This window comes from Chionomys nivalis, chromosome 5, assembly GCF_950005125.1.
Source record: "Chionomys nivalis chromosome 5, mChiNiv1.1, whole genome shotgun sequence".
NCBI lineage: Eukaryota > Metazoa > Chordata > Mammalia > Rodentia > Cricetidae > Chionomys > Chionomys nivalis.
In genome coordinates this window covers 83,525,059-83,547,116 of record NC_080090.1, presented here as the reverse complement: position 1 = coordinate 83,547,116, position 22,058 = coordinate 83,525,059, and the positions used below count along the sequence as shown (strand labels likewise).

Genomic DNA, 22,058 nt, shown 5'->3' with positions numbered 1-22,058 from the left:
CCTTTAGGTCATGTGTTGGGTTGCTGGGAGTGTGCCGTTAAAGGCTGTGAGACATTGTTCTTGCCCAGGGGGCGGTTGGCTACACCAAGTCCTCTCCAGGATGTTCTGCATTGTCAAGGGCTTCAAAGAAACGAGACTGAAATCTCTAAACCCTGACCCAGACAAAACTTTCCTCTTTAAAGAAGCATCTCGGGTATTTCGCTGTAGTAACAGAAAGCTGACTTGCACAGTTAGGATGGCTACTTTTTTAAAAACCAGAAACTAGTAAACAGCAAGACTTTCAAGAATGTAGAATTGATGGCGATGTAAAATGGTCCAGTCTCAGTGGAAAATAGTATAGTGGTTCCTCAAAGGAGAACACATAGAATCACTGTATGGCCAGCCATTCCTCTCTGTGGGAATACATCCCAAAGAACTAAAATCAAGGTTCATGGTAACAAGATTCTCAGCACCTAGAAGATGGCTAATAGATAAAAGGACAAACAAAATATGGCATATGATGTTCCTTTGGAGGCCCTGCTTCAGGCCCCCTCCTCCCTCTCCAAACCCTGCCCCTCAGAAAGCCTGCCAAGCAGCGGCTCCTCCTCCAGAGCTTCTAAGACTAAGCCCACAGGTCGGTGTGACTTCTCTTCCTCCCTCCCCCGCCTCACTTCTACAGGGCCTGAGAGTCACCTGGGAGTGCTTTGCTCAGATTAAACCTGGCTTTATTAATTCGGTTTGATCTGGCTTATTGCGTTGGTGGAGAAACCTACTACCGGGAATCCAAAAGTACTTATCACACACAACCAGTGAACGCTACTGAACCATGAAGAGGAAACTCTGACACAATAGCGATGAGCTTTGATGGAATTATGCTGGGTAGCATACACCACAAAAAGACAGAGGTAGTGTGAATCCCTATGCGTGGGTTACCTAGAATAGGGAGTGAGCTGCCATGTGGGTGCTGAGAATCGAGGTCAGGTCCTCTGGAAGAGCAGTCAGTGCTCTTAACCGGTTCATTTTATAGATGAGGAAATCTGGCTGAGAACCACAAGGGGAATGAGAGTACTAATGGAAGCCGAGGAAGGGTGGCTTAGATCTGCTGGGCCACCTAAGGATTTCCTGGAATCCAGGCTGTCCTGCTTTAACATAAAAGCACAACGTGTCATCTGAAAACATTTAACTGCCCCAGGAACTTATTTCCTCCAATGCTGACACCCTAAGCACATTTGGAATGGCCTTATATTTATGGTCCTGCACAGGTACTCAGGGATGGAGAACACTTAAAACTAGGGAAAAATTACCACTAATTGAAAAGTGGCCAAAAAAGACACATATGAAATGACATTGCAAACTAGCATTGCAATTAGTGCTCTCATCTATTTTGTGGATGTTGTCATTACAGCCATTTGTCATATCTTCTCCATGGAGGACTCCAGGCTTCCCTGGCCTCCCAGCTGTGGGGGAGTAGAGAGGCCGAGGTCTTGGGGACTTTTGTTTTTTCTTAACGCAACCAAGGGCACACACATTGGCCAGAGAAAAGAGGATAAGAGGTGGGAGCTAAGTGTTAGACAAAGATAACATCTCTTCTTTCCCCTCGTCCCCTTAGCTTCTGTGCCCCACACCTCATTATCTATGTCCCCAGTTTTAATCAGCTACTACTAGATCTGGCCTTGCTGCTGATTCTGAGTGGGGACCAGTATAGACTGTACACTCTCTGAGGGCAAGGGCATGTCTGTCCATCAGTCTGGGACTCTACCAACAGTCCCAACAGCTGAACAGTGAGCAATTACATGGAGCCAGGAATTATATTGCCTTTTTACATATATTAATCCTTTTTATCTTCATAGCAGGCCACAGATTGTCCTGCTATGCAGTTATCTGCATTCAGCTGATAGACAGATTAAAATACAGAGGTTAACTCAGTAGCTCAAGCTCAGACAGTTAATTCTACAAGTCCTACTGCTTTCTCCTGCAGGAGCCCTGTGCCTTTCCATACTTTGGGGACCTTAGTGGGGCTGTAAGAATGCTGCTAGATCTGGGGACTCCTTGAGGGTGAGGGTCCTGCCAGTCTTGGAATCCCCGAGCACAGAGGTGGCTGCAGTCCTGAACCCTCACCCCCCACCCCCATAGACCTTGTGCTTCTCTCTGGCCTATGGGCTGGCACATCAGAGGACAGGGACCTGATATTTCCACACTGGCACTTCCCAGGGCATATGGCCTGTTGGGAGAAGCTTCTCTGCCACCTTGGCTCTCCTTTCTCCCCATCCGAGGCTTCTGACCACAGCAGCAGCTGGAGCCTGAACACAGCACGGCTTCTCTCTATCCCCGCTCCAGGCTGATGGATCTGAGCATGAGGTTGACTGCCCCTGGGATCTGCCAGGCAGTAAACAAGCCATTCATGCGTCAGTTGTTTTGCTCCAGAGCAGCCTCATCAGCTGGACAGACCATGACCAGCCCTGCCAAGTTTATCCCCATGGGTGGGCTGCGGGCTGGGAGTGGTGGATGGCCTGGAACTCAGCTCAGTGTTTTCCATGCCCTTGAAGCTGCAGAGTTTTGTTAGGAGTGGCAGTTTGTACTAGTGTGATCCTAGGTACCTGAGACACATGGGAAGGGCTGCTGCTGCTTTATGGGGTGTCTTAGGAGTGGAGACCCCAGAAAACCATGAAGGAAGAATGGAAGTGGCAGTCTACTGAGAGACACCCTAGAGAAGTTTCCAGAACCATGCAGTTCTCTGGCCTCAGGGCTCAAAAAAGTTGGTCAGAATGTCCCGAACCCCATTAGCTCAAATTCTTCCTGTCCTGTTTTCACTTCCAAGATAGCCATGTCCGTCCAAGTTGTCTCCCCATGTCTACCCTGTCTATTATTGCAGAGAACGTAAGCTGAGTGAGGGTCCTTGGGCGTCCAAGGGCAGGGAATAGGTTTAATAGACTGGGGTCGAGAATAGGATGTGCATTATCAGTCGATGGATTGCAGAAGCAGAAACCCAAGGATGTAAACCAAGGACCAAGGTAAGGAGGCCAGGAACCCCAGGCAGGGGAAGTAGAACCACCGCCCCCACGCCGTCTGACCTGCACTTTCGTTCTACTCTCAGCGTGTTGAAGGAGGTGACATTCTTAGTTTCTTTTTGCAGATGTGGAAGCAAATTAAGTAATCTGCAGTCTATCCGGTTTGCAGAAGGGCTGGGCCTCCAAAAGGTTCCTAGGGCTCTTTGGGCCAGGCTTTTTGGAGGACAGGCTCAGGGAGGAGAATAAGGGCATATCCTTATGGATCAATCAACTCCTCTGCTGTCAGCCCCACCCACCATACCCTCCAGAATAAGCCACATCTGACTGCAGAGGCAGTCACAGCGTGCACGACAGCCCTCCGCAGACCCCTCTGTCACAGCTCAGCCAACCCGTGCTGAGCTCCACTCCACTTTTAAGGCATCTCACGCCACGATTCTTCCTGCTGTTCTCCCATGCCTCCTGCACCAGTTGTCCAAGGGCCCCCGTGCTTACCCTGTCGTGATGTCATCATCCTCTGTCATGGTCTTGCCCATGAGGTCACTGTCACTCATGTAGCCGGACTTGAGGTCCACCTCATCGGAGTCCAGGGACTCCACCAACTCCAGGCGAGAGATGTGGCTGAGCTTGCTAGGGCTCCTCATAGGCATCGTGTGGGAGTAGTGTGCCCGTTCCCCATGCATGTACCAGGCTGGCGGCCCCTCAGAGCGACAGCTGCCCCCAACAGAGGGTGCATCGCCAGCCTGCAGCCGGGGACTGGACTGGCCATAGCGCCAGGAGAGAGGAGAAGAGCGGTTGGAGAGGCTGGATACACTTCGAGGGTTGGCATCGTCACTGTCGTAACAAGTCATCTCCAGGGAGCTGTGGAGAGAGCAGATGGCGTAGGTTTAGTCCTCAGCCCAACCAGTCTGTACCCTGTCCCCTCACTGGGATGCCCCTCTGTAGAGGTTTCTGAGTGTATGTTCCTTGGTGACGGGTAATCTCAGACTGTCGAGGGAAAACTATCCTAAATAGCCAAGATACAAATCCCATATGCTCCCAAGAGCCTACACTGTGAATATGGCTAATGTTTAATACTTTTTTGGGTCATTTTTTGGTGGTCCAAATGGCCCAAAGAAATAAATTAATCTTGCTACTTTGTTAATGGTGAGATGGGAAAATGCCTCCCCTATGTAATGTTTGTAGAGTTGGGAGGGCTGCAGCCATACAGATCTGAGTGGGCCTGTTAGGTACAAGATGCTTACCCAATCAGAAAGAGCCAGTGAGGCCTGGTGGGTTGTGAAGAGAGGAGGCTACTGATCACCAGAGCTCAGAAGAACTTGACTGTTCACTTTGCCCAGGGTGTGGCCATCACCTCTGTCTATCAGTGAGCAAAGGACTAGCTGATTCCCGGGTACCAGATCTACGAAAACCTAAAATTGGATATGGAAGGTACAAGACAAGCTTTTGGGAACCTGAGATATGAAGTAGGCCCCAGGAAGAGTGGTTCTAGCCATAGGCCAGGGGAGGAAGTGGAGGAACGGGGAACAGACACGGCCTTCACCGTATAGAGAAGAGGACCCAGGAAAACAGACAAGAGATACAGCAAGATCCAGGCTCCCAAGCATTCAAGTCATCAGGCCAGGCCAAGGAAGCCACAGGCAGGCTAATACCAGAAGGCCTGGGGCTAGAGAGCCTGGAACCTTCTCTAACAGGGCCAGAGAGGAAATATGGCTGAGATCTGGCAGGATGGTTCGGGTTGTGTTTGTTAAGTTCACCAAGCCTAGCCATGGTGCCACTCCACGTTACTTTTGACCCTTCTCTATCACTTGGCCTGACTAAAGTCAGACAGGGTTGAATCAATGACATGATGTATGTGGGTCACCAAAGCTGGGTCATCTGAAGCCACCCATGGCTAGACATGAGGTAAACAAAGCAGAAAAGTCTTTGATCTGTGACCAGATCCCTCTCACAGCCACTCTCAGGACTGGGATGGGAAGCAGACATTGATTGCTATTATTATTGTTATTATTGTTGTTTTTATAAAGTTACTTGGAAAAAAAAAAGCCCTCCAAAATGGTCTTTATTGAGCCTGAGAAAATATTCTTTCTATTCTTTCGCAAAATGGGAGGAAGGGTCACCAGTCCTGAAAATCAGCATGACAGGGTCCTTGCAGCTGACCTCTGGGCATTTAGTGACCTCCTGAGTACTCCCAGATGGCCTACTCTTATCCTTCCCTCTGGGCGCATCCTTTGTAGTTCCCCATCAGCTTCTAGTCATTGTGGACCTCGACACCTTCTCCTGGGGAAAAGAGAAGCCCCTGATGGCAGGGAAGCCATGGGCATGGTGTAACTCAGCCCTGGTTCTCACCCTGTGTTCTAGGGCTTCACAAGGGAATCACAGCAGGGAACAGTCCCAGGATGGCTATGCTGAATGCAGTATGGGCTGTCTCGCCCCAGAGGAAGGTCAGGGCCTTGTGCAGTAAGTGCTTAACAGAAATGAGCTGCCCATGAAATGACTGTTGATGACGACGGGGGTGGGGGGGTTGGGGGGGGTTGGGGGGTGGGAGGTGGATAAGCGACAGACCATGGTGAGAGCCTGAGGTATCCAGAGGTATCCAAGGGAACTGGTGTGGGCAGTTGGTGTCCACCATGGTAACAAGCGCACGAGGCAGTGGGGGTTCCTCACTCAGTTCTGTCTCTGGCCTACTCTCTCTGAACATAAAACACCTCTTCCCCAATTTTGAGGCTCTATTTTTTTTAAAGCATCAAAATTCATCTTTAGATCTCAGTGGAAAGGATTTCTAGCTCAGAGCTGATCTCCTGACCTGCAGCTGGGGCCCAGCTCCAGGTTGGTCTCCCTGGGGAGGTCAGTTTTGCTTCCTCTCCAGCCGCAGTCCCTACCCCAGACTCTCCCTGCTGAAGGAAGCATAACCTACAGAAATAGAGGAAGCAAGTTTCCAAAAAGGAACTGAGTCTAAATTACCCCGTGAATTCCAGGGTGACAGCAACCTTGGCAGGTGTACCCCTTGGACCCCGAGACCCTGGAGGATGGGACTATGTTCGCTCTGAAGGCTGGTGCCCCACACTGTATGGTCACACAGCTGCTCCCATCAGCCCGTGGGTCTAACAGGTGCAACTTCTCCAGGTCCTCTTCCTAGCCTAGGGAATATTATCGCTCCAAGGTTCAGGGAGACATTGATTGGTAGCACTTTAAAAAGCGAAAGAGCCATAAAAGTCAGGACCCTGGGGTATGGACTGTGCAAGTGTGGACCAGAATTATAAACCAAAGGCCAGGAGAAGTGGTGACCCCTCGTCCATGGTAAACGGAAGACACAGGCTCTTGCTGGTCCTTTCTTTTCCATGAGGGAGAGGGGAGCCAGAGGCCCCAGGGCACTTGTCACAAGTAGTCAGCACTAAGGGAAGGCTTCAGGCTTCCCTTCCTCATGGCAGCAGAGTCTTCCCTACTTCCTCGGGCCTGGGGCACCAGGAGCCTAGAGCAGCTGCCTCTGCCCTACTTCTGCAGTGAGTCATCTGGGGTGTAACTCTCATAGAGACTCAGCAATTCTTGGCTTCTTTGGCACAATGCTGGCGGGTGACTTGGCACTGAGAGATGTTCCAGAAACTTCCTTGGCCGGGGGGTGGGGTGGGGGGGTGGAGAGAAGGATGTTCAAAATTTCGTCTATAGGTGGCTAAACCTCTGGGTGATTCAGCTGAGTGGGAGCCCCATTCTACCTGATTCCTGCTTAGGGCCTGGGGGATGGAACAGAGACTGTCTTGGGACTGCTGAAGCCACACTGACCACTCTCCCCAGACTCCCCTGATCACCTCCTTTTACGTCGTCAGGGAGATGCTTAGATGTCTGCAAATAAGGCCTGGTTTACCTAGGTATGAGTGGGGATGCAGGAGGTAAGAGAAGGAGGAAAGCCTCAACAGGAAGAACTAGGCCAATGGATGCAAGCTCCTAAAATGAGCATTGGCAGCAGTCATGGTACGCCCCACCTAGATCAAGATGCCTAATTGGAGGATATGCAAGTATGTCTTGATACTCCTCTGACAGACAAGGCCCCAAGCTAATGAAAGTCCTTTTCCAATTAAGCCTGTGCCCCAGCCTTACAGTCAGGTTTTAGCACCAACCGACGGAGCAGAACTCACCTCTAGTTCGACTGAGGAGGCTTTGGTTCCTAATACCCAGGCTTCTAGCCTCTATGTCCGTGTCTCGTGATTTCCCAGCCTTGGCTGCCTGCTCACCTCCCTCCTCAGGACTTAGCTGGGCCCTCTGTCCCCCTTAGGGCTGACAGTATGATCTCATCTGAGCAGTGCAGGGAAGCCCAGAGGAACCGAATGGGAAATTCTGACTCACAAGGGCTGGGGCCAGAACACTGCTCTAGGGGAAAGGGCTGTGGGAGAGGTGTGTACCCTTTAGTGGAGGCTTGGGGGTTTCTGTAAGGGTTGGGGGACAAGAGGGATACCATGGGGCTGATTTTGTGGGTGACAGTATGTGGACCATGCCAGGTACTCGGCCCTCCTTCAGGAGTGATAGAAGTAGCCAGAAGACACAGACTGGCAGAGGGCTGAAGAGGACCCAGGTCCTAGCATCCCAGAAGGATGTGGTGTTTAGTAAACAATGTCACCTTGACAGATGAGGAGACTAAGGCCCAAGGAGAGACCAGGTATGACAGACCGCACACCTGGTCTTCCACCCCTACCCAGCAGTTTTCACGATGATACAGTTAAGTGAGATCCCATGTTCATGCATAAGCAGAGACAAGACTGCACAGGGATTCTGCTGAGGTGCTGGACTCCCCTTTCCCTGCAGCGCTGACAATGTGGGGATCCAAACACCCTTGTTCACAGACGACAATGCCACTTGGTGTGGAGTGAGCCCGAGGCCTTGCCCTCCAGACCTAGGGAGAAGACATCACCAAGGGCAGCTCAAGCTTTACCTGTGCGTCACCTGGGAGCCCCGGAGGCTGGACATGGTTTCTTCCAGGTTTTGTCGCAGATCCAGAACATTCTGCACTGTCCTCTTTCTCTGCGACTCTGGATCTGGCAAGGAGAACAGAGGAGCTGGTGAATGGGAAGGCCTTCCTGAGGAACCTGGGGGCCACGAAAGGGAAACCAGAGCATATCTTCCCGAAGCCAGCCTTGGGCCATCACCCGCTTAAGATGACCAAGAGAGCAGGTCCTCTAAAGGCCTCCGCAAATGCACTGGGCCTGCTGAAGCCCCAAGCCTGACAAGGGCTGCAGACAGAGCCACTGCCTTCCCTCCAGACCCTCAGGGGCGTGACTGCCACTGCCTCTGGCTTAGGAAGGCTCTTCTCACAGCAGAGGCAGAGGTCACAGGTGAGGTTTCCTGTGGTGGAGTGAAATGGAGCACTCCCCTGGAACCTCCTTGGTAGCTAGCACTCTGCTGGTGTGTTCTTAGGGCCCTCAGAAGAGGGGACCCACTGATGGGCAGTGTTTGCCTGGTTCCATGATATGAATATTGCTATGTGGTCGGTTTCAGTCCGTCAACAAGTCCCTGGTCAGTGTTCTGAAGGCTTGGGAACATGTGGAGTTGCTCTGCGGCGGCCTAGGAGGTAGTCCTGATAAAGCCTCCCGAAGGTGAGGTGGCTGATGGGAGCTGGAGATGACAGCCATTTTATGGGGCAGTTGAGATCCTATTCAAGAGCTGGAATTCTGACTGAGAAAGAAGCATGGGTGTGGCCAGAATCTGGACCGGTCAAGGACCACTTTGCTCAACTTGGTTTCTGGGCAGGATGACATTAGCCTGGACCAATGTGAGCCTTTATCTGTAAACAAAGCTCCATCCTTTCTCCCATCTAGGATGGAAACAGCATCCAAATGATGCAAGGCAAAGAACCTTCCTCTCCCTTCTATTGACCTAGCCAACAAATCTTTATGAAATACCCACTTGGGGATAGGTGTGGTGGTGTACAACTTTGATCCCTGCACTCAGAAGGCAGAGGCTGGTGGATCTCTTTGAATCTGAGCCTAGCCTGGTCTCCATACTAATTCCTAGGCCAGCTAAGGCTACATGGTGAATCCCTATTTCAGAAAAGAAAGACAACAAAACCCCCAAACAGACCCAAAAATGAGTAAGAATAAAACAGCAAAGACACCCACAGAACTTGGTGCCAGGCACTGGGAGGACACCATAACGAAGGCCCTGCTTGTTGCTTTATATTTTCCGTTGGGATCTAAAGTCACTGTCACCAAACAGAGCCCAGCTTCCCCAATCTTCCTCAAGAGGCAGCCTTCAGCAATCAGTCACAGAAAGATGACGGTGGGACAAGCCCTCTCCTCCCCCCTCAACCCTTGCAGCCTTCTGGGCAAGTCAGCCTTGCTCCCAGCCCCAGTCTCTCTCCACCCACAGACTCAGCAGGAGAGCAAGCTCCTTTTGGCTGCCAAAGAGAACATTTCCGAATCCCATAAGAGGTTTTTATTTTATTTTTTATTTCTTAAGACTGAGCTCAGTGTCTGTCTGTCACTGCATGGCTGGCCAAGAGAAGCTGGGTGGGGTGGCAGAGCCATTGGTGTATGGCTCTCCCCAGAGCCTCTGGGATACCTTCCCCTAAGACCAGCCATCTCTCTGTTCCCCTCCCTTGGGGTCTTGCCCCATCCCTAGCTTCTCATGGCCGGTTCCATGTACACAGCACTCCATGATGGTGCCAAGGAACAAGGACAAACGGCAGGCCTCCATGCCAGTGCTCTGCACTCTGTCCACAGTCCTGGCATCATCTCTCTGGCTGCCAATGCCTGTTTATCCTGGCAAGTGTCAGCTGTGAGCTGCTCCGTGTCTCTAACTAATGGCTTGGCATGAGACACAGGGTTAGAAAGTGTACACCTATATATTTTAATGTTTAATTCTCAAGTGCCTATGTGGGAACCTAGAACATGGCGCTAAGGTACGGGCTTCACAAGAGGGTGATGCTTTCTATGGGGTTTGATGGAAATGATCCAATATGCACACATCTCCAAAGTGTGTTTCCAAAGAGGGAAGTGACTGAGAGTCACTCAGAGACTCATGGGCATGCCAGGCCTTTGGACACATCATCCAGTGGAATCCTTACAACATTTCTGCGAGATCCGGGCTATTGTTCCATTTTACAGATGAGAACACTGACACTTGGAGAGATTAACTGAGGTCACACAGCGAGCATGTAGCACAGCGTAGGGCTAGAGTCTGAAAGAAACTCACCTCTTTGGACATTGGACAGCACATCCTTGTGTCAGAAGTGTTGTGCGTAGTGACTGTATACAGTAGTGCTTAAACATATCCCAAGAGTTCTGACTGCAACCACCATTTTTAAAAAGTGTGTGTGTGTGTGTAGCAGTTGGATACTGTGGAGTTAAAAAATGTCCCCCTCTCTTTAAGGAAAAATGTTTAAGTCATACAGTCAGCCAGCTTCATTCCTAATTCTCTAGGCCTCGGGGCACAGCAGGGCATGATGGGAACTAGAACCCAAAATCTTGGTAGTGGCAGAGAACCATATATCAACTCTTGATATATCAGTCACGGTGCCCTCTTGCCCCAGTCTCCTCAGAGACCTCCACCTCAACCCCTACATTTTCCCACATCAACAGAGTAGAGCAGGGTAGCCTCCCTGCCCCAAGGCTGGACAATTCTCAAAAGCCAGACATCAAGGTCCTTGAAATGGCTCAGCCCAGTCCTGTGTGCCACAGAGAAGGTAGGAAGGAGGTCACGGTGCACAAGCACAACCACCTGGAGACGGTTGTGCCAGAATTACCTTCAGCCCCCAGGGTGGGCTTAGGGGAGGCAAGGAGGCCAGGACACAGCTTGATTTAATGGAGAGGACCAGATCTGTTCAGCCTCAGGGCTGGGTCAGTCCTGAAGAGCCTACACCCTGGACTTCCTTGGTGTCTCAGCAGTGCCACCTGGTGGCCAACTAGGGTATGCCACCTTATATTTCCACAGCTCGTGCTCTGTGTGTGTGTGTGTGTGTGTGTGTGTGTGTGTAAGGGTCTCGCTGCTCAGACTTATATAAATATAAGAGGTTACAGATACTCTACCTAGTTGTATGTGGGTGTGGAGTGTGTGAGTGTGTATGTAGTGTGTGGAGTGTGTGTGAGTGTGTATGGAGTGTGTGTGTTCGGGTGGCAGGGTAATATTCACACCTCTGACCACCAAGGCATTTTTTCAGTGTTTCAGCTTAAAAATACATTACGTTGTATTTGCAAAAGAACTCAGTCCACCTTGCCCCACCCCCCAGCATTTCAGATCTGTAACATGCCCCAGCCTAGCACCCGGCCCACAACTAAGCCTTGCTTCGTTTTCACTGTGTCTGATGAAAGTGAGAGTCTGGGAGGGGGTGGCAGGTTTTGCGGTTCTGGTAGCTCTGTGATGACATTAGTATAGGCTGAAAGTGCTATACTTTATTCTACTGGTTAAGTCCCAATGTCTTGGGGGTTGCCTCTCTGTATCTTGGTCAACAAACCTTTTGGTCTCAGCATGGGCGGACCTGGGGGCAAAACAGAGCTGAGGTATGTCTCCCCACTACTGCTGCTGAGGATGTTCCCAACCTATGTGGCATCTCTGCATGGTACAGATAAGTTTTTGCAGAATAGGTATAGCTTCAGGGATAAAGAGTGTGCGTACGCACATGTGTGTCTGTGTGCATGTGTGTGTGTGTGTGCATATGTGTGTCTATGCCTACAGAGAGTATCCTGCCTATGGAGTCTTTCTGAGGATCGACAATCAAATATACCTGACGCACAGGTACACGCACCCAGAAATGCCAGTAGTGCCAGTGACGTGTTTGCCACACGTGGGGCACGATGCTGGGCATATGACTCCACAGTATTTAATTTGATTCATCATATCTATTTGGATTCCAAACCCCTATTCTTTCTATTACAATACGTGCCTCAGATTAGACACATCTCACCATGGTGTGCCGGTTCTGCAAACACACACACGCCTCCCATTGTGTGACAGGAAGGTGACTAAAAGACTCTCGAGGAAGAGAGAGAATTTGTGCACGAGAAGGGAAGGCTCAGGGGACGGGGAGAGGGTGATGTGAGATTTCTTCTTGGCATCAGACACGGGGCAGGCCTCCCAAAGATGACAAGACTGAGCGGCTCCTGACCTAAAGACCTGACACTGAGGAGAAACTGACTCAACTCGGTGTCAAGAACGTAGTTCTTAGGCCTGTCACTGTGGAGCATGACTTTAACTAGCGCTGAGAGGCAGAAGCAGGTGGATCTCTGTGAGTTCTAGAACACCCTGGTCTACATAGTGAGTTTTGGGATAGCCAGGGCTATGTAGAGAGACCCTGGCTCAGAAAGAGGGGTGAGGGCGCCTCACCTGGTCAGGCTGCAGTGAGGTTTAAGGACCAACATACTTAGCATAGCGCCTGGTACACAGCAAACTTCCTGGAAATGCAGCTCAGAGCCTGCAGAAGGTAGAGGTGGGTGGGCAGAGGGCTGGAGCTCCCCACTCTCTGCCATTCACAGATGGCTGGGACCAAGCTCTGGCTTGGTGAGACCCTCACACCTGGATGTAGGGGCAAATGAGAAAAAGCCTCGCTTCTGCATCATCAAGCTGACTAGCTGCCTCTCTCAGGGCTAGTCTCGCCTGCGGGAGATAACAGGAACTTGTTGGGGCAAGAAGGCTATGGACAGCAAGCTTCCAGCTCAGAGTGTAAATTCCAACAGAGTCAGGCAAGTTCCGAGAGGAAGAGGCTCAGGGGGAGCCGTCACCCAGGACTCAGATTTTCCCACATTCTGTGAGGTTTTAATTATTAGCCAGCAATTAAGTAAACTGCAATGACTGATTGGCAAAGCCTTAATTACTTCCAATGTTTCAGAACCCACACGAGCCTTTGAGCCCAGAGCAGGGCAACTGAAAACTGGGTCTACACCTCACCTCCAGACTGGCTTTTGCTGTGAGTGGCTGGCGCAAGCCCCACAGGATGGGCAGACTGAGAAAAAAGGGGGCTTGAAAGCACTTGCCACCCTCTCACATTGAGGATGGAAACCACCTCTCCAGTAACTCCACAGAGGGGACTCAGGGCTGCCATGACTCCTGGCCTTGGCTCTTTTTCCACTGTCCAGTGTTGTGGGCTGGGATGGAGGCTGAGAGTTATCTGCAGAAGGTAAATCACAGCCAGAATTAACCACAGGGGACAGCCTGGGCCTAGATCCATGCAGAAATCCAGGCCAGCGGAAACGACCTGGAAACAGGAAGGACTGAGCCTCCCCGCATCTATTTCTTTCTCACACGCCCCCTCTGAACACTCTTCAGAGGGAGAAAATTTCCCAGCCTTATTTGATCCCCGCACAGGGTCCAGATCTTGAAATTCTGGGAATTTGTCACAGTTTTGGCTTCTAGAAGAGTCCAGCCCTAACCAGTGGGCCGCTTCCTCCCAGGACTCACTGCAACAATGGAAAAAGACACTGGGGAGTTTCGCGCGTGACTGCCAGAACTCGCCGAGCAGCACTTTGTGTTTGAGTGGGTCAAATGTCTCTGGGAATCTGAATCTCTTCACCCCTTTCCTCCACCCCAGGAGATAAGTCTACCAGCTCCAGCAGGAGCAGGAGGCCACCCCAGTGCACTCCTGGTCTAAGGGCACATTCCAGGGTACCCCAGAGGCTCAAATTAAACTTGGCAGTTCTGTGGGGTCCACTCCATTCATCTTGTACTGGATTCATGCCCACCCCTGCAGAGGCCGAGTCCTACACCGTGGCAGGGAAAGTGTTAAAAGCTGACGCGTGACCCAGTGCACAGCTCTCCTCTACCCTAGGGTACAGCACAGCAGCTCCTCTGAAAGGCAGCTCCGTCCCCTCCCTACACCCCTTTGCAAATCATCTGCTGACCCCAGAGGTCCTAGGAGGATGATGGGTGGGCGGGCCCACAGGCCAGAGACACCCCACTGTCAAGGAGCACACAGGCGGGGGACTATTTATTCGCCTACTAATCCTATCATTCCACTCATCCCCCCCACTTAAGTCACAATATTGTCAGAGGCAGCTGCCACCGAACCCTGCAGTGCAGCAAATGCTGTGCTTGTATCTGCACAGCGCTCCTGCCCCCAAAAAGGAACTCCTGGGGAGTCTCTCTTTACCCCGAGAAGCCACTCAGGGAGTGGGCCGGCTGGAGTCCTCCTGCTGGCTGCTGCATGCGGCACCAGAGAGCCAGGCCTAAGGAAACAATGCATTGGCCATATGGGGGTGTTATGCAAAAACCAGGAACTACACACAAATCTGGGGCTAACCAGAGAAGTGTGCATAGGCACTAGGGCCTGGAATTGCAGGCAGGAGTCTCCCCAGTTCATGGGACAGTTTTGATTTTCATTGAGGGAAAAAAATCCCAACGGGACATACCAACCAGCTGTAGAACGTGGGTAGATGACTTCTCTTTGGGTCTTGGTTTCCCAAGTCAGTCTCGAATTAAGGGAGCTGGGTAGAGGCTACGTAAGTTCTGGTAGTCTGGTCCCACGCTCTCACGGAGGTGGAGGACCCATGCCCTGCAGATGGGTCTGATCTTTGTGCCTGGCTGAGCTCTGTGAGAACTCCCACTTTCAAGTATAGATGTCAGAGTGTCGCCCCCCGTTTCTGGTTCGGTGGGCTGCAGGTGGCATCCAGGAATCTACTACTGCACTGCCAGATCCTAATCAGGTGATATGATGGAAGGTCCAATTTTGGGAAATCCTTGCATTTGGATGCACACTTCGAAAACAGGTTACTCCTCAAAAGAATGGAGCTCAACATCCCCACTCAAGGTGATGGGGAAATACCTCTGGTACAAGTTGGCTCTCTGTTTTCTGCTATATCTCTAGGCTTCTGGTAAGACAGCCACGGGATGCCAATCTCATTCATCTCTGGGGCTTGCTGCAGAGAAGAACCACACGGGGGCGCTAGAGCTCCTTAGCCGCCTGCGGCCTTGCTAATGCCGCAATGCTGCAAGACAGGCAGCTGTCTGACTCTCAGGCTTGGGAGAAGTTGCCCAAAGGCCTCTTTTCCTTTGTGTTTTGCTTAGGATTGCTTCCTTGCAGGCTCTGCACTCCTGGGACAGACATGCTTTTCCGTATTGCCAGACCCCAGCTCTAGGTTAGCACACTTGGAGAACAGCCTCGTGTTTGTAGTATCAACTTTACTGAGCCATCTACCCAGGCAGTGCCTGCCCTGTTCCCGGGGACAGTTTAAGAACAGGGCCTGGTTCGCAGGGATTATTCAAACCAGTCCGAGGTAGAAGTAGGCTCTGGAGACCCATGGGCTCTTGGCAAGCTCATATTCAGACCAAAGTTTGAGAGAGAATCCAGCTTGCCTTTCAACCCTAGCCCCTTGGCTAAGTGGGTGGGGCTCAAGTCTATGCTCCAGAGGTCTCTTCTGTTCTTTTGCAATGGGCTCGAGGCAGATGACTTTTCAGGGGCGGTGAGGAGACAGGCTCCTTCCATCATGACCTATCAAGGTCCTTTGGGAAGAAAAGAGATCTCTGCAGTGAGCTGAAGGCAGAGAGGGACCTCCACATGGTTGGCTGCAATGAAGTGCAGCTCAGCTTCAACACAGCCTTGTGTACAAATGCAGCCTTTGGCAGAGACCTTGGGGAGTAAGCCTACAAGGCCCGGGGGACAGCTACTTCTCAATGACTAGCACTTATATCCCCTTGGGGAAGGCCTTGCTAGGTCAAGGACAGTCAGTACTGTGGGTCAAGGGACCAGAAGGGGCCAGAAGAGACCAGAAGGGACCAGAAGAGGGCTCTGGCTTCAGGCCTATTTGGGATGAGTGCTTTTAATGTTCTTTTCTTTTCTTCTTCTTCTTTTCTCTCTTTCTTTCTTTGTTTGTTTTTGAGACAGGGTTTCTCTGTGTAGCCCTGGCTGTCCTGGAACTCACCCTGTAGACTGAGCTGGCCTCCAACTCAGAGATCTATCTGCCTATCTCTGCCTCCTGAGTGCTGGGATTACAGGTATACACAGCCATGGCGGGCTAGGTCTATCTTTTTCTATTACACTTCTAGAGAAATACTTCCTGCCCCTTTTTCTTTGGACATCAGGCTACAGGATAAGAGAGAATTCTAAAGACTTGATGCTGGGCTGGGCTTGTGGACTGGTCTCCGGCAGAGGATGGGCTGCCCATCTCAGTCACACAGGCAGGTTGCTTGCTGCTCAGGGCAAGCCTAGACTCTCCTGTCCAGTGAACCTCAAGATTTACTGGAAATGTTTCCTATTTTAACAATGCCCAGAGCCTTCGTGTGACACGCTGCTCAGATAATGTTGATGATGTCTCTTCTGCAGCTGTGGCTGGGAACCCGGTGTGGTTGTTATAGCAACAGTTTACACAGCAGAGAGAACCATCTGCAGGCAAGACAGTGGGGAGAAGAGGAGAGAGGAGAAGGGTTGGGCTCAGGTGTGAATGGCATTGGGAGAGACCTGGGGGGATTTCTGGGCATGGCACTAGTAATACCAGGTGTTGGCTAACCCTTCTACCTCTTGAACCAGGTACTATTCTAGATGCTTGTGTGTATGATCCCTATTCAGTTGCAAGACAAACCTGGGCTGGTTTATTTATTACCCCAACTTTTCTTTTTTTTTCTGAGATAGAATTTCTCAATGTAGCCCTGGCTGTGCGGAAACTCGGTCTGTAGACCAGGCTGGCCTCAGACTCACAAATAACCACTTGCTTCTGCCTCCTGAATGCTAGGATTAAAGGCGTGCCCTACCACTGCCTGGGTATTACCCCAGTTTTATAGCTGAGAAAACTGGAGTTCCGGGCAGCCAACTCTGCTAACCAGGATGATACAGCAGCACATGGCAAAGCCAGAAACAGAAGGCAGATGTTCTAGCCTCGTCTAATACTGGAGCCGCTAGCCAGGGATGGTAAAACATACAGCTGAGGGGTAATCACACGCTATAAAATCCACCTCTTAAAACATAGAATTCCGTGGCTTTCAGCACATTTGTACATCACCATTCATGTAATTTCAAAACATTTTCATCGCCCCCAAGTAGCCCCTCTGACACATACACACTCCCTGGCCGTTCTCTTCTTGCTCTGATCCCTGGCAACGACCAGTCTACCTTGTGACTCTGCAGACACGCCTATTCAGGACATTTCGTCAAACAGAATCACACACTGTCACCTTTGTGGCTTCTGTCACTTTGTGCTGCCTTTTCCAAGTTGCTCCACTTCGTAGCTTGGATCAGCCATTCGTTCCTTTCCACGGCTGAATAACATTCTCCCGTATGGACAACACTTGCCTACCCGTCCATCATTTGAGAGGCATTTGCCCCATCTCCACTTCCTGCCCTGTATGAATAACGCTGCCATGGAAATTCATGGACATATGGACACCTGCTTTTATTTCCCTGAGTCTATGCCTGGGACTGAATGTTGGGTCATATGGTAACGTGTGTTTAACATTTTGGGGAATGGCTACACTGTCATCCAAAGTGTTTGCACTATGTCTCATTCCTATCTGCGGCCTGTGAGAGTTCTGGCTTCCACCCAGCCTCAGCAATACACGCTATTGTCTGTCACACTGGGGCCAGCCCAGTGTGCCAGCCTATCTCATCACAGATCTGATATGTGTCTTTCTAATTATTTAAGAATGTTGAACACCATTTATATTTGAATTAATTAAAATTTAATCCCCCTCAGTTGAATTAGCCACATTTCAAGCACTCGGCCGTGACCTTGCCACCTTGCTACTTAACTACTGCAGCCTGGCTACCAAGTACTCCTAAAGTGCTGGGCACTGTGAGGCAAGCCAGAGTCTACTCGAGAGGGTCAGTATAATGTTACCAGATATTTCTCCAGAAGTCTGTCACACTCCCTACCCTGGGATTGCCTTCAATCCTCTAGTCTCAGCCTCCTAATTGCTGGGATTGCCCTGCGTGTTGCTCCACCCAGCTTTCACACGCAATCCAGTCCATTTTACAAGTGGACAAATCGACAGGTTCCCAGGGTCCTGACATTGGGAACCAAAGTGGGTCAATCAGAAACTTGCCAAGAACATGCCTGGACGACTGGACCTGGTGACAGACGGGAACATAAGGTAAGAGCCGGCAGTGCTCACGGCTGCCTCTCGCATAGCTCCATCCCCCCCGCCCTCCCAGTACAGTCTCACCCTCAAGGCAGGGTCTCCCTTAGACCTGCCCCCCCCAGAACCTGTGAGTGACAATGATTCAGTCAAGATGATGCAGCTTGTGACTGCAGACCAGGCCTGACAATGGAGAATGCAGAACTGCTTTTAAAGATTCTGAGGGAGAAAGCTGGGGAGTAAGGTTTGGGCCATGCGGGGCTGCCCCAGAAAAAGGGGTCTCTGCAGCTAAGGAAACTAGGCATGCCTCCAGCTCGCTGAACCCAGTGCCACCCACACAGCATCTGACATGTATGACGGCAGCCTGGACACTGACTGACTTTAGTGGTGGGCTGACACCCAGGGGCTTGAGTTTCTGGGAACGCCTTCTCTGTCACTGATCCTCCGCTGTCATCCACCAGGGACCTTTGGGTTCAGCCATCTGCCACTATCTCCAGGGTGACCCCTATTGTCTTAGACAAAGGCTTGGGAGCCACCACCTACCCCCTCCCAGCCAGAGTAGTGAGCTGTTAGCTTTAAGGAAGATTTTCAATTGCAAAGGGAAAGAATCGTATGTTGAGGCAGAATAAGATCTGCCAGAGCGACAGGATTTCCGGAGACAGGCAGGGATGAAAAGAGACTATTTCCTGAGTGTGTTCTGTGTGCTGCAGTTGGCCCTAAACGTGGACAGACATTCTGCCCTTGGAAGACAGCACTCCTGAGGGGGTGAAAGTAACTATCCCCATTCATAGGTGTCTGGTTCTAGGAGGCCAGTTAGCTTTCTAAAGTCACACAGTTTATGTAAATGGCATAGTAGGGATCTGAAGCCCAGCCTGTCTTTCTTGAAGTCCTTCCTTCTTCCTGGATAAATTACCCATGCCAACAAAGACAACCTGGCTGGACAACGGGAGACCCTTCCTGACTGGCGTGCTGGAATCATACTCCTCACAGGTCGCAGGATGAGGCCTGTCCTCCACTCTGGGATGAATGAGATAAAACATTGCCAGGAGACAGGGTAGCCATGGGCCACTGGCCAGCCCAAGAATTCTCTACCTCCACGATGCAGGGCCGCCAGCCAGTCTTGTAGGCCTCACTGGCAGCCACTACTCCTGTCCAACACTTACTTCCTCGAGGGAGTCCTTTCTCCCCAACTGGGCTTTGTCCCAGCTCTGAAACCTGCAAAGCTTCTGGCCTTGGAAGAAGCTTCCTAGAACGCCTGGCAGGCAGGCTGTAAGGTTGGCCTGCTTGCCAAGCCGAGGCCGGTCCCTGCCTGCACACTTTGTCTGATTCCCCGCAGCAGCCTGGGAACCTGGGTCAGCAGAAGCAGAGCAGCAACAGCATTTTCACTGGCTTTTCCTTCACAGGGAATATCTTGGAGGGGAGTTGGAGGGACTGTGGCTCTCCTACCCCCACTAGCTGGCCTCTGTGCTGATGAACCTGGGGAGGAATCCTATAGTTGGGGGGAAAGCATCTTCAGCCTGAGCACCAGGCTGGAAGAAGAAGCCCAGTGTCCAAGTCACAGGGTTTTCTGGGGCCCATGAGCAAGTTGGTTAGTCTCGCCGGGCCTCAGTTTCTCCTGGGAAAAAGCATCAATCCCATTCCTACTCTGTTGAGAGGGGGAGGGGAGCACAGTGGGGAGAGGGCTAAAGGAGCTTGTGAACTGGCATTTGCAGAACCATAGGGCAGGCAGGGAGTTGCTGTCTGCCTCCGAGAGCAGATGGGGCCGTATGGGCAACCTCATCAGAGCGGGGCCTGGGGAAGACCAGGAAGAGGCCATGAGGGAATACCCAGGCCTTCCCCCAGCCCCTGCTCAGCCCTCCAGAGCCTGCATTTAGCTCAGCAGCCATGCTCCTACTCCAGGGGCTAAGCCTTAAGATGGCTCACCATTTAAATAGAGGCAAATTCCCAGGAAATTAGACTCTCCCTTGTCCGGTCCAGGTCTACAAAGTTGTATCTGGGTTATAGGATGATACACCTGATATGGAGTGCTGTTGAATTATCTCGGGTCGAGAAGTATCAGGCTAACTACAAGATAGACCAATTATATTTTTCTTTTTTATAAGGGGCAAATTCACAAAACAGGAACGAGAAGTTCAAGCTCAGCTGTGTAGCGCAGGAACCACGGGTACCCAAAAGGTCAGGCCCCTAACTTGATTCCACTTCTTAAAGTTCATTGGCTGACAGATTCCCCATCAGAGTGCCCTTTCCTCATCCCCCACCTTTGCCTGGCCATCCAGATATGTCCGGGCTTGCGGAAGAGTCCAGCTTGGGTACACACTGCTGCAGTCCCCTCAGAAGGCATAAATAGGCGGAGGAAGGTCACACTCTGTGGGCACACTACCGCCTGGACTAGCCAGGCACCCATGCAGGCAGAGCACAGTGACAGTCCTACCCTCAGGGCCCTGGAGAGTTAGAACCAGGAGAGCCTGTCTATAGCACAGACAGAGGGAGATATTGCCCTAGAGGGACAGATAGAAGCCAGCAAATGACATTTGCTGTGTATCTTCACCCCTTGAACTCATCCATGTTGTGGCAAGAGGCCTGAGCATGGCGAGCTGCCCTGGAGATTAGGTTAGAGCTGAGAGAAAGCAACGCTTTCTAGGTAATCAGGAGGAGAATAGAAGGGTGCATGTATGTTGGTGTGTGTGGGTGCACGTGCGTGCGTGCGTGCATGTGTGTGTGTGTGTGTGAGCGCGTGCGTGCATGTGTGCCTCTCTCTCTGTGTAGGACCCAGGAAATAATAGCAGCACTCTGGCAGATTCTATGTCACCTGTCCCTCTACTCTTAGAGGCTACTAGCCCCTACTAAATGCCTACTGTGTGTCAAGTATTTCACATCCTTCAGGCCTTAAAGCTCCCAACAATAAGCCTGTACAGCCGGTTTTGGAGAGCCCATCCTGCCACGAAGACACTGAGAAACAGTTTGCATTTGCTTTCAGCTGTGAGGTTCAGGGCTGGAATTTGAACCCAATTTCACCAGCTCCAATTTCAATGTACACCGTACAGTCAGCCTGACGACTGTACCTCATCTGTCTCCTGTTTTTAATGAGTAAGAAACAAAGCAGAGCCCAGCGCCCGCGCTATTTACAGCTCTCCTGGCTCACTGCTAATCATTGCTGAGAGCACACAGCTCTTCTCAGGGACACACTGCAGACTGGGCCATACCAGCTTCCAAACCCACTCCCTCCCGCTTCTGCCTCTGCAGCCAGGGCAGTTAGTCCCGGCCATATTCTCTCTATAAATGATTCTCGGCCCATCTCTGGTCAGAAGCCCCAGCAGCTGGTGACCCCTGAACCCCCTCCCTAGGGTCATCTATCTTTAATGAGCAGGTTCAGGAGGGACATGGGGAATCAGCTGTCTAGGCCTGGTTGAATTTCCCTCCTCCAGAGAGCAAGGGATGCCCCTGGTCCTGAGGGTCTGCTAGCCTTTGTGCTTAGCTACTTCCCCTACACTCCAGCCTGGGCAGTCACAGTGCTGACTGGGGGAGCTGCTCCTCTTTTCCAGGTCCTTCTGCTCCATACCCTGCCCCGCCCCATATACCAGGCACCAATAAGTGGTTGTCATGGGAACAGCAGGCTAAGGTTTCACTCCTGGGGACCACTAAACCTAGTCTGTGCGTGTGTGTCCTCCCTCAAGGGGAAGACAAACTGGGGGGCACACTTGGGAGTGAGCTATTCATGCCGAAGTACCAAGCCCAGGCTGGAGGCTGGTGTATGACTTGGGTGGTTTCAGACACTTCTTTCCCATAGACCTCAGCCACTACCTAAAGAGTCTCAGAACAAGGCCCACCCATTGAACTTGAGGCCTTTGCAACTTGAGACTTCAGCATCCCAGATGATACGTGGGCCTTGACCTAAAGTCCAACGTCCTCTACTATCATCTGTTGGCCTGGTACCCCACACCCATATATCCTGTCCCTCTGCCATTCAGGTAGCCCCTTACTGCCTCCTCTCATTTCATTATTGCCTGTCTGTCCTTCCCACTGCTTTCTTTGGAGTCTTCCCTGCTTCAGCGAATACTTGGTTCAGCGAATACTTGGTTCAGGTCACATCTC

The 22,058-nt window shown here is 51.3% G+C and overlaps 1 protein-coding gene across 9 annotated transcripts in view; it reads right to left on the bottom strand.

The window, feature by feature from the left end:
* Positions 1-22,058, bottom strand: part of Nav1 (neuron navigator 1) — a 251,746-nt gene that overhangs the window by 94,940 nt on the left and 134,748 nt on the right. For all 9 annotated transcript variants that reach the window (XM_057769893.1, XM_057769886.1, XM_057769888.1 and 6 more), the window contains 2 exons: positions 7,909-8,011; positions 3,480-3,845 (listed from right to left, as the gene is read on the bottom strand). In XM_057769893.1, the coding sequence (XP_057625876.1) occupies positions 3,480-3,845; positions 7,909-8,011 (469 nt within the window). The remainder of the gene's footprint in view (positions 1-3,479; positions 3,846-7,908; positions 8,012-22,058) is intronic.